Source organism: Bombus vancouverensis, chromosome 6 (assembly GCF_051014615.1).
Source record: "Bombus vancouverensis nearcticus chromosome 6, iyBomVanc1_principal, whole genome shotgun sequence".
Classification (NCBI taxonomy): Eukaryota; Metazoa; Arthropoda; class Insecta; order Hymenoptera; family Apidae; genus Bombus; species Bombus vancouverensis.
In genome coordinates, this window is record NC_134916.1 from 11,399,883 (window position 1) to 11,417,833 (window position 17,951).

The 17,951-nt window shown below is 36.1% G+C and overlaps 3 protein-coding genes across 11 annotated transcripts in view; 1 reads left to right on the plus strand and 2 right to left on the minus strand.

The window, feature by feature from the left end:
* The window catches only part of retn (retained), a 138,145-nt gene extending 124,888 nt beyond the window's left edge, over positions 1-13,257 (plus strand). For 5 of the 8 annotated variants that reach the window (XM_076619563.1, XM_076619564.1, XM_076619565.1 and 2 more), the window contains 4 exons: positions 7,414-7,769; positions 9,338-9,704; positions 9,766-9,962; positions 10,162-13,257. In XM_076619563.1, the coding sequence (XP_076475678.1) occupies positions 7,414-7,769; positions 9,338-9,704; positions 9,766-9,962; positions 10,162-10,322 (1,081 nt within the window). In that variant the 3' untranslated portion in view covers positions 10,323-13,257. The remainder of the gene's footprint in view (positions 1-7,413; positions 7,770-9,337; positions 9,705-9,765; positions 9,963-10,161) is intronic. The other 3 variants (XM_076619567.1, XM_076619568.1, XM_076619570.1) reach the window with 2 other exon arrangements.
* Positions 12,404-15,108, minus strand: Ada (adenosine deaminase-like protein). The gene is made up of 7 exons (XM_033331857.2): positions 14,876-15,108; positions 14,667-14,797; positions 14,402-14,593; positions 14,090-14,327; positions 13,870-14,005; positions 13,676-13,776; positions 12,404-13,611 (listed from the first exon to the last, which is right to left on the minus strand). The coding sequence occupies exons 1-7, from the start codon at positions 14,912-14,914 to the stop codon at positions 13,414-13,416; spliced, it is 1,035 nt and encodes a 344-aa protein (XP_033187748.1). The 5' UTR covers positions 14,915-15,108; the 3' UTR covers positions 12,404-13,413.
* Positions 15,109-15,173: 65 nt separating this feature from the next.
* Positions 15,174-17,696, minus strand: Alg-2 (Apoptosis-linked gene-2). Of its 2 annotated transcripts, none has more exons than XM_033331864.2 (4): positions 17,351-17,696; positions 16,592-16,698; positions 16,126-16,433; positions 15,174-16,047 (listed from the first exon to the last, which is right to left on the minus strand). In XM_033331864.2, the coding sequence occupies exons 1-4, from the start codon at positions 17,404-17,406 to the stop codon at positions 15,946-15,948; spliced, it is 573 nt and encodes a 190-aa protein (XP_033187755.1). In that variant the 5' UTR covers positions 17,407-17,696; the 3' UTR covers positions 15,174-15,945. The 2 variants fall into 2 exon arrangements, with proteins under 2 accessions (XP_033187755.1, XP_033187756.1); XM_033331865.2 differs by having other exon boundaries at positions 16,126-16,394; positions 17,351-17,660.
* Positions 17,697-17,951: the final 255 nt, after the last annotated feature.

The following is a 17,951-nucleotide window of genomic DNA, read 5'->3' on the forward strand; positions in this document are numbered from 1 at the left end:
ATATTATCAATCGCGATCGCCGACAAGATAAAATCGCTGGATATTTTAAACGTTGCCTTCGAATTCCACGAACTCGCAATTATTTCTTCGCGGTCGTCGCAAGTTCTATACATTGCTGATCAAAGCGATATTACGGCATCAGCTGCGAGTTGCGCAAACGTTGAACTATTTCATCGCAACTGTCGCCGGGCTCGAGTTTGTTCCTCGTCGTAGAGTTTGAAATCGCGAAACCATTCGACGTCAGTTCGATGAAACCCAAAATCCTTGTGCGTGTTTGCGAGCTCGCCAAGTTCCTGGCGGGATAGTTAATATAAATTTGACGGTCGATTTATCAGGGAGCGGCTATTCTGGTAGCGCGATTCGCGACGCTTTTGCCGCCGAGGCAGGATGAAATTAATTAAACGTTCGCGAACTCGTCGCGACAAAGGAGGCGTTCTACGGCGTACAACGCACCGAGTGGCGTACCGAGATTTCTCAGCAGTGGAGAAGAAAAGCACGCGCAGAAGTTCGGCGAGGAGGCGCGAACGCGGAACAGCTGCTTCCATTCGCGTGGCCGCTTAATCGTCTTCGCGCGGTTTCGACGAGCTGGAGGCATCGGCACGATATGCATCCATTTATATAATACCGAGCCTGTCTTCCGTAGCAACGAAGATTTATTGGCGTTTCACTTGTACACCGTGTCGTTTCTAAATAAGATCGGTAAAATCTGCTCGCGCTAGTGTTCGATACGTACGACCGTAAAAATCTTGTATCTTTTAGAAAAATATCACAGATCGCTACTGTATTCGGAACTAGAAAGTTGTCTAACGACAGGAGCGTAATGGTAATATCTTCTTTGACGCGATCTTAAAAATAGGGTGCACGCGTATTTTCGTTATTGGCTCGGATCGTCGCGTCTACGAATCGTTTACCGGGTTGAATAATTGGTTTGTTCGCCTTTCATTGGTCTCTGTACTTACGTATTCTAAAAAATATGTTATAGCAGTTATTTAAAGAACGTACAGATACGTGGACGTGGTTCGTTCCAAAAGTAATAAAAGAGAGAGAGAGAGAGAGAGACTAGTTGTTTTATATTCCAGATGCTTCGATAAAAAGCGACGTACAGAGAACAGATAAGTTACTCGTTCGTTAGATGGATTTTAAACAAAAGCGGTGACGCTTAACATTGTGTTTCGAGGAAAGCACAATGAACTTGCTATTCAACCTCGTAAATCTTCGTATCAAATAACGAACGGACAGATCGGGAAGATGTCTGTGAAACAGAGCGCGACGCATTAATGCACGACAGGCTAATGTGAATTATACGGGCGTGATGCTTCTCCGCGTCACTCGTGAAAATAACCCCGCGACGCTCGATGCGTAACGCGCGACACAACGTCGGGACGCCGGGCGCATCCATCATTCCGGCAACCGGTTATCTCCAGCAGAGAAACAGAGACAGACGGAGGAAACGAAATTGTAAAGGGAGACGGCGGCAGCTTACCGCGGGGCCAAAGAGAGTGTATCGCTGTGCTACGACTATATCGAGCCACGCGTCTTCAACGTGTAATTATTTATACCGCGAGGGAGGCAGCGCGCGCAACGCCGCTCTTCCATTGTGTCCGACTCGATGGTGTAGCCCATTTCCTTCCCGACAAATTTCATCCTCCGAAACGGAACGAGAGATACGCGCGACGCGGTGCAACGAACCCCGACAACGATACGAGCCTCCTGGACAGGACGATACGTTCGTTTAAACGAGTGTTCTTCGAGATGCTAACGACTATAGTTACGGTGGACGTGTGTACCGACCAACAGTCGTTTTGTTGGATATCTACGCGACAACAAAAAGTATAGGCTCATACTTTTACGTTCCGACGAAAAGCATTTTGTCAATTTTGTAGTATCAAATCTTCGTAGTTACGCGAAATGTACGAGTCGATGATAGGAAACCTAACGTACTTGGATGTAATTAACTGGTATACAAATGCTGTAACGAATACGATGCTGTGCTAACGTACTTGCTGTAGCCACTGTATAGAGATTCTTACGAGAATACGCGTTTCGAATACGCGATCTTTGAATGTTTCACTCGTCAATATCGTAGTCAAAGACGAAAGTTACGTCCTCGCTGAAGCAAGAGAGAACTCTTTATTGACATTGCATATTTCTTGAAACAATTCCTCCATGGTTCGATTCTCTGTTATCGGTAAGAAAAGTTGCTGCTATAGAGGTCGATCCACGTTGGCTGAATATTTTCAGTAACGTTGTTTACAAACGTGTTCTCGAGCATTTAAGTAAACTTTTATGAACACTACTCTCGAACTGTGAAAAGGTTCCCGAGCGTCGAATGTCAAGGATAAGATAGAGAAATAGACAATGCGAGTGAGATGGAATAGAAAGAGTCAGGTCATCTTTAGCTTGTAAAATGAATACGAAAGTTTATACAAATATGGTTGTGTTTAGTATTATGTTTACCGCAAGGGTCTCTCAGTAATTCGACTAAAGTCGTCTCATAATGAAATTTATAATCGGTTGAATTACCATTGAAAGATTACCTTTTCGGGTTTCTGGTTTAGGACTAGAGGATGGGTAAAGGAGGCATAAAATGAATAATATACCTTTGTATAAGGAGTAATACCGTTATAATATCTCGCTTTCGTACCTCCAGAATATGCCTTTTGTCTTTTAGTTTTCGTTATTGAAGCAATAAATTATGTGAGCAGTTCACGAACATTCTTTCTGGACATTTGAGACTTTTACTTGGGACAGCTCGCACACTTCTCACGAACAAAGCTTCACAATGAAAATATCCACCAGTGAGAACGTCGTCTGTAACTATGCACCTCTGTTCGCATATTAGAACCAAACAGGAGCATTTCCACAGGAGAATCTGTTAAGGAACAGATCACGAGTTCCAATATAAGAGCGGAAACCGATCTTAAGAAACACGTCGCAACAGAAACGATATTCCTTTGGCGTGTACAATTTGACGATTGTTCCACAACGCAGTTGTGCATGGACAAGTTGTCGCTAGAACGAAACGCCGCTTCAAAACCTAACGCAAATAGAAATCTTCCTCCGATTACGTTGCTTCAACGTAAACGAAACGTTTCTACAGATCGATATTTGTCGGATACTATTTGAAATATGCAATAACGAGAGGCGAGAAGTTCCTCGTCGCTTATTCGGTGAGAAGGTAGCTTAATACGCGCAAGATGTATACCCGAATCTTGAGAGCCAACAAGCTAAAACACCGTAGCTCGTGCCAACGAAGCTCGTTTTTCTCGTGAAAATCAGGCAGTATATCTTCGCTGGTTGTTCGTTAATCGTCAGGGACGCCACGGGACGCGAAAATTCCCCGGAAACCAGGTTTCGCTATGTGGCACGAATTTCTTCGTTCGAGCGATGCAGCGCGAATTTGATTATCACTCTGAGAGAGAGAGAGAGAAAGAGAGAGAGAGAGATTTATGCCCCGAACCAACGACGCACACCTGGACAAAGTCTCGCGTGCACACACAGTGGAAGCTGAGACGAAACTATGGGGCTGAAGATTGTTTTCGTTGGTTGTTGCTCACGCACGAGATGCACGGAGTTTTTGGTTCGTCGAGGAAGAGAAGATTCTTCGTTGTTAAAGAAAGGAGACAAAGAGAAGGAAGAAAAAGAGAAAGATGCCGAGAAGGCGGAGGAGGAGAAAACGACCGGGCCGAAGGGCTAGTTTCGGCCGCAGTCTGGCAGACAATCGTAAAAGCCGAACGATCCCTGCGCGAATTATAGGCCACGGTTCTCTTGCGAGAATATGTCTATCCGCGAACGTGTGTGCGAACGTCGGTCGATCTCCCGCCACCTCTTCGCCGAGGGTCTCCTTTTTGGTCTGGCTTCGATAGCGCGTCAAAATAAACAATATTTACGAATTACTCGGCTTTTTCAAAGCTCGTCTTCCTACCGTCGAAGAAGTTGATTTCGTGTTGCGGTTTTCGAGTTATGGCTGACTCTGTACTTGACTCTTGTTACCTGTTTTATTGCTTCCATTTCGAATCTATTTTCTCCTATCCCTTCTTTCTCGTTTAATGTTAAAAATCAGAGATCCGAAAAATAAGAGATCGGTTATCAGCAGGCAACTGATAACGCGTTATGTATCGTCGAGATTTGGTTTTATCTTGGATTAATTGCTCGCTATTTTGCCCTTCTTATCGAATATAAAAGTTGAAAAAATCGAGTTCCAGTGAGAAACAGTTAGCATCTATGAATCGTTGTTCCCTGTTTCTCGTACCTTACTCGACGATAAATATTGGAAAAGTCGAAGGAATATTGGCTTCCAATAAACAATAGCGCGTTGTTGTACGAGATTAGGCTACTGTATACGAGTACAGGCTATTTCTATGCTATAGTTTATCTCTTATTTCGGATCGTTTGTCTCTGATGTCTCTCTTCTTTGCTCTTATAAATTGGCATCTAGAAGATTCAGCTTGTAATAAATGTTGTAATGTTGTTTGCGCATTGTCTATGAAAAACGAAGCATAACCAAGCCAGTGTATTTTGAATTTATTGTCCCCTATTTTCCCTTCCTTGTTCGATAACAAAATTATAAAAAACAGTCACATCGCGGTGAACAATTTTCGCGGTGTCTCTTTACGCTTTACGTTCGTTTTAGATCGATCGATCTGCTTGTCCTCGATCTCTTTCTCCTTGCACGATATATCGAAACGTATCAAAATTAATGGAAGCAGACATTAGCGAGCTGTCTGCGAATCACAGGCCATCGCAAAGCTATTGGTCTGTCGCAAGCGTACAGGCTTGCAGTATCGTTCAGGTGCAATTAGAACGGTCTGGTCGAACATTAAAGTCGAGCGGCACAGACACGAATGATACGAGACGCGAGATTAAATTAAGCGTCGCATCGTACCACGCACGTCGTCCGGATCTGCCTTGCCAATTTCGCGTCCGGCGAACCGCGACGTCTTCCTCCGCCTCGATGGACAACGTTGCCTTCGCCCATGACGCGATTTCGATTAATACCTACCTCTCCTGTATTATTTTCTCGTCGCGTTCTATGGCACTGTGCCTCGAATTTGACTGCTTTGCTACGAAGGAACGTGATACAGTTTTTCGAAAGTCGAGCGATCGGTTACAAAAGTGGGTGAAATTTTTACGAGGACAGTTATTTGATTGTGTCTCAACATTTGTGCAACGTTCAAGAGAATTGATATTGTCAGCAGTGTTGACTACTAATTGGTAACAGTAATAATGTGAGAAAGACGAGTAAAAATTGCGTGTTTATCTATCGGAGAAATTTTTACAAAAATTAATACATCCAATGCGTAAAAATGTCGGAAAACTACGGTAAAAACCATTATGCAGATGATAATACTAAATTAGCAAGATGGAATCGCAGGATCCCGGATCATTCACGGATATTTAAAAAAATTCCTACTGGATGTATGAATACCAGTGAAGTGACAAGTGACATGTCCAACAAATATTCCAACAAGATAGAAGATTAAAGTGTAAATAAAGAGTAAGATTGGAATCTGAAGGAAATCACACGCTCTGGCGTGAGAAGTGGAGGGACGTCGTGTTTTCCGATGATACGAGACTTAATCCGGATGGTCCAGACTAATTTAATTATTACTTTCATTCAAATATCACTTTTTTTAATAGTATTTTTTTTTTAATTTTTCTTAATTTATCGTAACTAAATGTTACGATGGTAGGATGTGTGAGATGCACCAAGCAATTTTTTAAAAACAACGTGTCACGTTTTTACACGACTGCATTTGGAACAATACACGAACTTATTGGAAAATACGATAACATTTGCTGAAGAAAATCAAAAGATGCAGAAAAGAAGATCTGTTATCTGTCGACAAGATAACGCGACAGTTTACTGTTTAGAAAATGTGAGGAGGTTTTCGTCCACCGATGCCAAACTTATGGAAAACTCGATACCAAATCGATGTGCAATACGAAGAACCGAATATTCAAAGTGATGAACATAAACAAGTGCATGCTATTAATATTACAATTTTTACGTTTTTGATAATAATGTAATACATTGTTCTTATACAAATTTCATTATTATTTTGTACATTAAATTATTAAATGTAGTTTAGAAGAAAAAATGTAAAAAAATATAACGGTTTCTCAGTTCTTGCTATCTTTCCCTTAATTTCTATCCCCCGTTGTTATATAGGTATTATTTCTTATTGCTAATTATCCGTTACCACGTCTTGGTCTAACATAAATTCTATTAATATATTGATATCTTTTATTAAAAACCGTGTTCTTCTTACAGAAATCTCATGTTCCGGAAAAGCGTACTGGCACGTGCTCAGTAATATAAAATCAGTTTTGTTTTATATTTTACGTGTTATACTATAATTAATCTTACCTTAATTTTTCTTATTTGCTCTCGACAAAGCTGACCCTAATTTGTTTTTCTGCAAAGTCATAGGAAGATATATAAAGGTCATAAGAGAAAAGCTTGATGAGATTCGTATAGGAGAAGATGTAAGGACCATAAAGAAAGCTGGGATTAAATGACGATAAACATATTCAATTTAAAGACTGGTCTTTCGTAAAGAACGACAAATATAACTATATATCGTAATTATTATATATATTATATTATTATATTATATATATTATATATATATATCGTAATTATTTATATATGTTTATTGTCATTAAACGAGAAAGTAACTTTCCTCGACTGCGTACACTACGTTCGTTCGCAAAAACGTCGTTTAAACGCCGATCGAATTTCATTGAAACTGAAATGTCCCCGGGCGTATCTTCTTCCCTATTTACTGATTTCGACCCTTATATTTCAAACTTGCTTTTCATACGAAAACGATGTTTTCACTAACAAGGAGATTGAGAGCAACGAATTCCTCTGATAATACGTTAAAAAGTTTCCACGAAGTAAGAAAAATCGCGAGATCTTTCCCTTGCCTTACGGTTTAAGCTGCAATAGCGCGTACCGCAAACAACAAGGCCGATCACACGTCGAGCCATTTCACGGCTTGGCTGAACGTTCGAAGTTGTGCAAATCGCGTGTGTCTTTTGACATGTAAATGCATGTGCAAGGTATAACTAATTTTATTTTGCATGATGTTTGACAAATGATTATTACCAATTGTTCATTGAACAGGAGAGATTTATTGTCTTGAGATAAATAATAAATCAGTAAGATCGACGTACCACGTCTCCCATACGCGTGGTTGATGTTTGGTCCGATCAATGTACCACGTCTTACACGATATTGTAGGTTAAGGGGTTAGTTTCGAATTTGACGGGGCAGCACGAAGAGTACTTTATGTGTCTTAAAGCAATATTGTCTTAGAAAGCGAGCGATAACGGTCTTATGAGCGAAAAATCAACACACGACCTATCGGCTTTCTATGCGCCTGTACACGGTTACTTTTCTCCCAGGTACATGAAATACCTGTATCCGTACGAGTGCGAGAAGAGACGCCTATCAACGCCGGCGGAATTGCAAGCGGCGATCGACGGGAATCGTCGAGAGGGACGTCGAAGCAGTTATGGGACATACGCGACGAGCAGCAGCACGACGAGCGAAAGTCTCGTGCAGAGAAACCCCCACACACCCAACTCGCTTCCGTTGCATGCGCACATATCACCGTTATCGTTGGTGACGGCGGTAGCGGCTGGTGGTCAGCACCATGGACCGCAATCGCTGGTGAATGGAAGTGCCGCGCACACACCCTTACCCCACCATCCGCATCATCCGCAACATTCTCAGGGAATAGCGGGCCAATTAAATGCAGGTCAGTAACTATACGCATAGGACTAAATTGCGAATTCTTACGTACGCGTAATACGTAGAAATATATAGCTATAAGGTGTAATACTCTTTATAATATTCAGTAAATGAAACCATTTTTTATATAAGCAATTTTTTAACGATTTTTTTGATTATACGTGTTCGTAAAGCTATGTATTTGCATAAATATTCGCAATTTAAACCAACATGTGTATCGTTAACATGGTGACAATGTAACAAAATTATGACATGCCCTGATTACGGAAAGCATTTTATTGATCTTATCGTAGAGTTTAGAAAGAACCGAGTATATGAAATTCCGCGATTTTTGTACTACGATCGATTACGAACAGTTGATACAACGATAATAAGAAAATAATATAAAATGAAATGTACGGCTGGATAAAGAAACAGGTCGAGATTTCATTTCTTCAATTCGTATTTATAAAAATAATGAGAGTGAAATAATAACGTCCACAAGCTGTCGGTACAAAAGCGTTCTAATATTGAAATTTGGACTCGTTTCTTTAAAATTCCGCCGGTCGTAAAGAGATCTGGAAATTCTCGGCACGATTCGAACCAAGATGAATGGAAAAGAAGTACCGGAAACGAGGGAGTCGAAACGGAGCCTGAGAGGATCTAGATGAAAAGTTAGCGGTGCGCGAGGAGACAGATGCGAACGAAGGAAAGGGATAGGTCGGGAAGGGAGCAGAAGAGGAGCGGGTTTATTTTAAATCGGTAGTTAAGGTTCCGGGCCTCCCCAGAGATGATGATGCGAGAGCGAAGGAGGCGTAATTGATTGTACGATCCTCCGGGAGACAGGCGTTAACGGATGACTCTCGCTAACGAGCATTCCTACTTCCCTACCCCTTTCTTCCTCCTTCTCGACCCTACCATAACCGTACTTCGCCCCTTTTCGCCCTGTTTCGCCACCCTCTGACCTCGCTTCGGACCAATTTCGCTCCTACGACTCGCACCCCATTTGCTTGTTGTTTGCCCCGCCCCCCGAATTTGCCTTTACGTCCAATCTGTGTGCTTTCTCTTTTTTCTACGTACTATACAACGTATTAAATTCTTTCTTAGAACAACAAATTTATTAATAGTCAAAATCATTCGAACAACACGTATCGTGGCTTTAACGCGTTCACCGCGAGAAGCGGATTTAAGTTCTACACGTGGTACAGACTTGAATGCAGGATGCGAACTAAAAAACACGAACCTACGGAAGAAATATTTCGCAATAATTTATATCAAACACATAGACCAGACCTTGCTGAAAAATGTGATCGTTTAATTTCTTTTTTTTTCTTTTTTTTTGGCTTTTCGACTTTCATGTCGCTTGGTAGTCAAAAAAAGAAATATTTTGTAAAAAACGAATAATATTGGTTTAGTATTTGAGCTATTCCAACTTAATTAACGTTAATCTGCGTGACCCTCTTATCAAGTCTCTTTTAACGTCCAAAAAGACGATACAAATTACGACACAAATTTAGTATCTTACCAAACAACTATTCAAACCCGACAGTTGGCTTTTAAACGTGTAAATGATCGACCAAAATCTCCTTTCGACAGAACTGCAGTTTCTCTTGCCCTCGATAATCTTTCCAGGACCTATTCCTGGGATGGCACCATCCGAGTTCGAAACACGCATGGTCGAATACGTGAAGCTATTAAACAAAGAACTTAGAGGTGGTGTTACACCGCCACCCGTAATTCATCGACAAGATAGCGCGTCACCTCCACCTTTGACACCACCGAGGGATGGCGCGTTCAGTGCCCTAGAAATGTCCCGACTGACATTGTGGAATATGTACAATAACAATACTCTATACCCAGGAATGGCTCATCAACCGCCCATGTCACCACAGGCCTCACACTCACCGGTACCTGCGCTTCCCAGTCCTGAACCTCAAAGGGAAGCTCTTGACCTTGGACTTAGGTAAGAATTCAACTCTTAATTTCAAAGGAATGACAAAGATTAATAATAGAATTTTTCTTAGGTCATCGCCCATATGCTTATCACCAATGAGGCAAAGTTCACCCTCTTCGGGAGGTAGCATACAAATAAAGAAGGATCAAGATTTAACTAATACATGTAGAATGCCACCGGCAAAAAGATCACTCTCCGAAGACGATAGTCCGGTGGAGAAGAATCCAATGGTCGCTGCCGGCACACATATTAAAATTTCCAATCGAGGTAAAAAAAAGAAAAAATGGACGAATATGATTCTGCTTAGAAGAAAAGAAACAAATTTAACCTTCGCATAACATCAAAATATATCTCCATTTAAATTATCTATCTTCTATGTTTGATATTTTTTGCTATTTTAATATTTTTAAATAACATTTCAGTCCATAATATCACATGTTTCGTTCTATAAAATGTTTGGTTGTAGGAGATGGAAGAAACGGTGATAATTCCTTAGTAGTCAGTATGGAGCTGAATGGAGTGATGTATCAAGGTGTTTTGTTCGCTCAAAGTAGCAGTAGAACCAAGGACAATGCACCAACATGCAGCAACAGCAATTCGAAACCGTCTCGGAGTGTGGTTTCGTGAATGCTCAACGATTAAGGAACCATCAGCCTATCACGTTGTCTTGATACTTGATGATTATCTACATATAACAAGGGTAATAACCCGTGAACGAACGAGAAGCAGTCTGCCATGATCGAACTTGATTTTTCTTTGAAGACTATAATCTACATTTACCAACTCGAATTGTCTTTTGCTCGTATCATACACGAATACCTGTTAGGTTCCTAGAAATTGTATAAATATATATGATACGTAAATTAATCGCGATGACAATAGGCTGCTTGGATGATGATATTATGAATGGTATTGTATAAATAATGTATGCATGTTTTGAGTGCAATGAAAAGATATCTTTTTAATTATGTATCTATATTTTACGGTTTCTTCCGTTCGATGGAAACCTTCTCTCTGTATCGTTCGCCGCAGATCTCGCATTGTCTTTCCTTTCGTTCAACCTTAATAATATAATTAAAAAACGAAACAAAAAAGTAGTGAAAATAGTACATATTTGTAAGGGTGAACTAGAACGGAAAATATTCGCGAGAAAGAACATATGTTAATTTCTGGTGGAATTCTCTCTTTTTTCTTGTAAGCACAGTTCTCTTTCCAAAATTTGCTCCTTAAACCAATCGTTGTATTCAGCTAGTGCTCCCAGTCAAGATCACTGGTGAATACTTTCTACTTCACAAACTCTACAAATATATATTATTTTTTCATCGAATCTCCTACGGATATTTTATAGCATTTTAAATCAGCACGTGTGCGTTTGTTTTTATCATTTTTATCAATACGATATCATTGCAAATGTAGAATCTAGGTGTGTGTATATGTGTATATACAAATATACTATATATATACATGCGAGTACATGCATATATATGTACACCTACGTAAATGCGTGCGTAGACAATTGTCCATCTTGTCGCCCGTTTGTTAGGTGTACATAATCATTCAAATATATTTTGCCTTCCGTAAGAGAGAACCAGAGCGAGAAAAAGGAACAGAGTTCAGTGCGTCAGTTTATAAGAAAAAACCATAAATATTATAATTATTTTATTATTATTATTATTATTATTATTATTATTATTATTATTATTATTATTATTATTACTATTATTATTATTATTACTACTACTACTACTACTACTACTACTACTACTACTACTACTACTACTACTACTACTACTACTACTACTACTACTACTACTATTACTATTACTACTACTACTACTACTACTACTACTACTACTACTACTACTACTACTACTACTACTACTACTACTACTACTATTACTACTACTACTACTATTACTACCACTTCTACCGTCACTACTAGATACAAAATTTTTATTTTCTTTCATTTTCTTTTTGTTACAGCCAAACCCTTTGACAAAAAAGAATCGGAAAGTGAAAATGCTTGATCCTTCACTTTTCATTCAGACATTTTTATATGATTCTTTCGTGAGTGGTCTTCACGAAGCAGAACGTGCGCTTATAGCACATTGCTACATATTCCTTTATTTTTATTCTATACTTTCGCGCTATTTTCTTTATTTTATACTAAATACGCAAAAGGAAGCATTTAGCGGCGTATCATCCGAATGTTTGATCCGTTCGCACCTTTACCGTTGACTCACGCATCGTCAAATTTCCTAAATCTCTTTATTTTTTAACGATGAATAAAGATGTTTTTCGATGTCTGCTAGGGCCAGTTCGATAACAATACCGCAGTCAAGTAACTATAAAACACTGAACACCCACGAATCGATCTATAAATATATAAATATAGCAATGTTTACTTTACATAATGCCTAGTACGTAACGTACGTAACGAATTGAGATGTATATCCTTTGTAGAAAATAAGTGTATTCGCAATACAGTGAGTACGAAAATAAAACCACCCATAGGCATAGTTGTTAGGATAAAGACGTAGCGGAGATAAGATATTAGAGAATAATCCGCGCAACAATCATACAAAGGACATAAGATAGATCAGGAAAGAGAGATTTGGCGAATGATTTATCGACCATCTCTAAAGCAATAGCCGAACCCGACATAACACAATAAGATCTGAGAATCTGCGTATTAATAATGATGCAGGTGAGGAAATGAAATTGTTTTATTGTTTATATATCGAATATTATCCAAAAGACTGTTACATAGAATGTATATTATGTAGGATAGAAATAATTTCTTATTATTAAGAGCGACATTGTCAATATCACAATTATATAGTTATTACACCAATTACTACTATTAGTATTATTCAGATATTTACTACTATCATCTTGTTATGGCGTGCTAGCAAGTGACGGTTCTAATAGAAGAACAAAAAAAAAAAAAAAAAGAAAAAATGACAGAAAAAGGAATATTTGAATCAAAGTTAAGAAAAGGAATCCTTGTTGCTCTTGCATGAAGATAAAAGGCTGATCCCTTTTTTCTTTCTTTTTTTCATTTTTATTCGAAACATTTGATCTCAAATAAGAAAAATATTCCTGCGGCGATCTTGAAATTAATGACGACATTTTGATTCTTGACCATCTTTTTTATGTGGTAAATTCATCGTTTTACTTTTTAATTGATTACACGAAACACTAAAATGCTAAAAACATCAAATACAAAAATGAGCAACAAAAAAATAAATATAACATTACCAGTTTCGCTGCACTCGATGATTTTCATAGTTTACAAGACAATTATTAATGTTTATTGAACCGACTAGACTGACGCCGGTTTGTAAGTATTACTACTTTTTTTCTTCAATGTCGAAAAAAAAATTAGCACATTTGTAGGCATAACATTGTAATAATTATTATATACGTTGTATATACTATATACAATTTAAAAAAAAAAACAGAATGCCGATGACATCAACTATTTTAATCTTTGTAAGTAGCTTAATTATCTGTAAATCCATGTAAACGAGCCTACAAATATTATAACGAATAAAATCGATATTACTTTTATTTCAATAGTCTATGACCTCGTTACGTCTTTATACAACATGTATATACTTTGTCAATTCGATCGAATGTTTGTGTCTACCAAATTTTTATACATATATGTAGCGACATGAATTGTCGATCTCATTGACGATAATTCATTACAATTTCAATATGTAACGTTATATTCTTTAGCAAATTTTTCGATCTTACACAATATTGCTTGTTTCTCTTCTAATGTCGCAAAAGCATATTGTACAGATGATAGACAAAGTTTTATGAGTTGTTCACGTTCTAAACCAAACGTTGAACTAGCTATTTCGTATTCGTGAGACAAAGATGTATGAAAAACACCTTTGTCGTCGGTCTAAAAAGAAATAAAATATTCTTTCCAAATAATTACTCAGATAAATGTTAATAACTCTACTCACACCAAGACAAATAGGATGTCCAGCTTCAAACAAATATTTAAATTGATGAGATTCATAAGTAGGTACTGTTTTACATTGAACATTCGAAGTTAAACACAATTCTAAACAAAAGATAAAAAGCAAATGTTAAAACAATATTCAGTATATTTCTGTATAAAGTAATTAGCAAATTTTCATATGTTTACCACTCTTACCTACAGGAATTTTTGACTTAAGAAGCAAATTAAATATTTTGTTTGATCCTTGTAGTGTGGGATGAATGCAAGTGCAATGTCCCAATCTGTCTGGTTTAAATTCAAGGATATCTATTGTTTCAGTTTCATTTGAAATCTATATGAGACAAATGAGAAAACACTTAATGTATTCAAAGATTCAACAAGATTAAGTTCAGTTTAAATGGTAACTAATCTCTACCTCTGCACAATGGATTGCAATTTTAAGTCCAGCCATTCTAGCTTTTTCCAATAATTCTAAAAATGTATTTCCTGTCATTGGATCTCCACTGAGATCAAGTCCAACAATATATTGGGGATATTTCTTAATAAAATCTATTGCTAATTCTATGTTTTCTTGTGCTGCTTTGTATCCTTGTTTACGATTAATAGATATTAATAACTTCAATAATATGCCTGGAAAATCAATCTTGCACACCCTATAATATCCAGTTAAAAGTACTTAGATGTTTGATTGATTGTTTAAAAAACAAACATTTTAGTTAAATCTTACTCAAATGCTTTTATAATTGCTTCTACACATTCTTCTTTTGTCATTTTTCCTTGAATAACACGTGGTGTGCTTCTAAGCTCCAAATATATTACGTTATCATCTTTGAATTCTTTAATTGTATCGTAGGTAGAATGAAAAACTGCTTCTGGTGTTACTACTAATGAATGTGCTATGTCAAATACTTTGAAACACCTACGAATCAATTATTGCACGTTTTCAATATAATAACACAATGTATAATTTGAAGTTGAAAACTCATTCGTACTCGCCTAATGATGAAAAATCTTTTATACTCGTAAATATTTTGTCAGAGTCTTCTGAATTAGGATTTTGCATTTTATACAATTTCTTCAAAGTATCCACGCTTAGGGATCCATTTAAATGAGCATGAAGTTCCTGTTAAGCACAGAAGAAAAGATATCTTTTAAGCATTAACCTATACGTTTTATGTTGTATAAGTTTCAGATTACATACCAATTTTGGAAGAGCTCGGCAGAAATTTACTAAATTCATTATAAAAAATAAATCAAATTTTATTAAACATATAAAAAATATCAGTCTTATTTTAATGTGTCGTTTATTTCAAACTACTGTTCCTTAAGGCTGAAGAATTAATGCAGTAACCCATTGCATTCGATACGTGACTACATATGTACTTACATATATGTTCTTTATTTAGTTCCTCAATTTATTGTATAACTTATTTTCACGCTTTTTTTAGTCAAACAATGAATAAATAGGATGGTGAAAAATATACATACGTACACATAGATTCAATTAAAATATATGTTTATAATCAATTTAATAATAATAGAAAAGTACAGAAATATGGACTTCATACATAATGCAAATAGTATATAGCATTTTGAGAAAATATAGTTAAAATAATTTTAACTTTGTACGTATTTTATCAAACTTATATATGATTTAATAGATTTTGAAGTGCTGTGCCTTAAAAGCTGTATTGATATTAGATCACTAAAGAATACTTAAAGGTACTAAGGTATAGAAAGTATCAGATTTTTAATGTATCTATAATTGGCATGTGTTTTGTATACTGTGTTATAGAAATTACAAGTCTAGCATTTATGAAATGTATACTGCAGAGGAAATTTTAATTATTTTTTTTTTATCTCAATTGCATATTTCTTATCTGAAATATGTCCAACTTTTTTGTAACATCTAATAATTATTTGTTAAATATTTTTTATATGTAACATTTATTATATCTGTTTTCCTATAACAGACAAAGAATAAAAATTAAATTTTCATGCTTATGATCAAATTTAGTTATATGTATACATTTTTCCTGGAATGTTTATATATACATATAACTGATTATTTATAATTTCTTAATTAAGAATTGAACATACAAGCACATTAAATACATAAGATTTTAAATTTGGCGTGGAAAAAGCTTTATAAAATAAAGTCGTATTTCCAGATTTTCAGATTTGGCATCAAATAGTTTGTATAGTATTTGTACAATAAAAAACATAGTGCCAACATAGGCAAGAATAACATTGGTCAAGCATAAAAATGTCTTATATTTTAAGGTTGAATACCATGCCTAGGAACTGCTCATAGTGAATCGTAATGACACCATCCAAATCTGTATCCAACTGTCTGAAGGCAGAAGTTAATGTCTAAAAAATAAAATTTATATATTTTTTTAAACATAAATGTACATAATCTAACAAAATATTACACAAATGAATACTTACATATAAGACTATACAGCACTGAATGAAATCATCAAAATATATAGTGCCACGACCAGCTCTATCATATTTGCGTATAAGAGTGTCTATAATTTGATCTGATAATCTGTATCCAAAATTTGTGAGAGCTGTTTTTAATTCATTTCTATCAATATTTCCACTGTTGTCCCGGTCAAATGATCTAAAGCAATTTTCCCAGTCTGTTACATATTTCCACAGAGCTCCAAATTCTTCAAAACTAACTGTTCCCTTTTGATTTTTATCAAACATACCTGAAGAATCAGGATCAGTTTTGTCAATGTCAAACATACCTGTATGAATGCAATGAGATAAACTAAAAATATATTAAATATGATAAAAGACCATGCAGATCTACTCAGAAACTATGGAATACATTGTTATAATATATCATTTTAAACATTTTTATTGATTTACGTGGTCATTTAAAACAATAAAATCAAATAATTACCAATCATTAAACGAACTGTTTCTGGATTAAATGGTGTCCAAGTCCCATTAGAAAGAGCCTGCTGTAATTCCTCTGCAGTAATTGCACCAGATCTGTCCTTATCAACTCTGCAATATCCAAACCAAAAAACATTAAGTTTGTTTGTGTCATATGTTATTTATTATCAAAATTGTATTTAGTATACAATTATTTATAAAATGAATGAATAAATAAATATGTTAATTTTATAAAGCTGTGTATGGAAGATAATCAAATTAAAATTAAAATATCTTTTAAATGACGAACTTTTAGATAAAAATACCTTAATACTTTTGTGTAGAGGATAAAAAATCATATCGGATCGCGTATGAAAAGATATAAAATTCCATCTAAAGAAATATTAATGACGCTGAATTTCGAAACAAAATGATCTCGAGTCAAAATTCGTTGCATCATTGCATGAACCCTTTGAAATAATGCATATAATTTTGTCACGATAAGTTTTTTCGCACAACAATAAACGAGCCAGATATTAAGCTAATCCACTCTGTATATACATACATAATTTGTATAATTTGCAATATATAAATGTAATTCGTATCATTCATGAATAAGCTAGACCTAATTAAGGATAACATAATACATATATATAATTAAATATAATTTAACATTTACCATATTACAATTTGAATGACAAAACATATGCAGAATTATAAAGGTTATATGCTCGATATGAAAGAATTAGATAAACGAATAAAATTCAAATAAAGTTTGACATACCTTTGAAAAACATCCCAGAGAAATTCTCGACTAGGCATAGGCGATACAAAAGCCATCTTTCAACTAATGTTTACTTTCACAAAATATAGGATTAGAAATAATTATATTTAACACTTCTATCTGTCTAACGTTACTTTGTAACTTATTATGGTGACAGTGTAAAAGATAATATGAATTAATTTGCAAAAAGTTTCGCAGAATACGACGTCATAAACACGTCACACCACTGATAGTTCTAACGTATGGTGACTAGTTACTATACTACGTTTATATATACTATATCATATTAATCATATTAGCTATTTGGCTGGTTATTTTCAACTATATAGTATATCTTGTAGATCATACAAACAGGTCTTGATATTTGCTAGGGAAAATTGCTCGAAAATTGAATCATGTCTACTCGTAAAAAATCAACATGGAAGGTCAACAAAATCTGCGTTCTTGTGAGACAGACGAAGATGAGAAAAATGTTTCTGTCTCTGTTTGAGACATTCATAGCATGTCACGCATGGGCAGAACGAGGACCTTCTTGTCTTCCAGGTTAATTTTTCACAACTAATCACGACTCGATCTTCGGACGATTTTCTCTAGGATTCAG

What these genes read in the sequence shown, in the direction of transcription:
- Ada (XM_033331857.2), bottom strand. Translation starts at nt 14,914, where the DNA reads ATGAATTTAGTAAATTTCTGCCGAGCTCTTCCAAAATTG. An exon ending in GATTTTTCATCATTAGGCGA is followed by an intron (nt 14,594 to 14,666) that starts GTACGAATGAGT and finishes ATTGATTCGTAG; the next exon opens with GTGTTTCAAAGTATTTGACA. An exon ending in TAAGTCAAAAATTCCTGTAG is followed by an intron (nt 13,777 to 13,869) that starts GTAAGAGTGGTA and finishes TCTTTTGTTTAG; the next exon opens with AATTGTGTTTAACTTCGAAT.
- Alg-2 (XM_033331864.2), bottom strand. Translation starts at nt 17,406, where the DNA reads ATGGCTTTTGTATCGCCTATGCCTAGTCGAGAATTTCTCTGGGATGTT. An exon ending in CTCTGGGATGTTTTTCAAAG is followed by an intron (nt 16,699 to 17,350) that starts GTATGTCAAACT and finishes TGGATATTGCAG; the next exon opens with AGTTGATAAGGACAGATCTG. An exon ending in AGTGCTGTATAGTCTTATAT is followed by an intron (nt 16,048 to 16,125) that starts GTAAGTATTCAT and finishes TTTATTTTTTAG; the next exon opens with ACATTAACTTCTGCCTTCAG.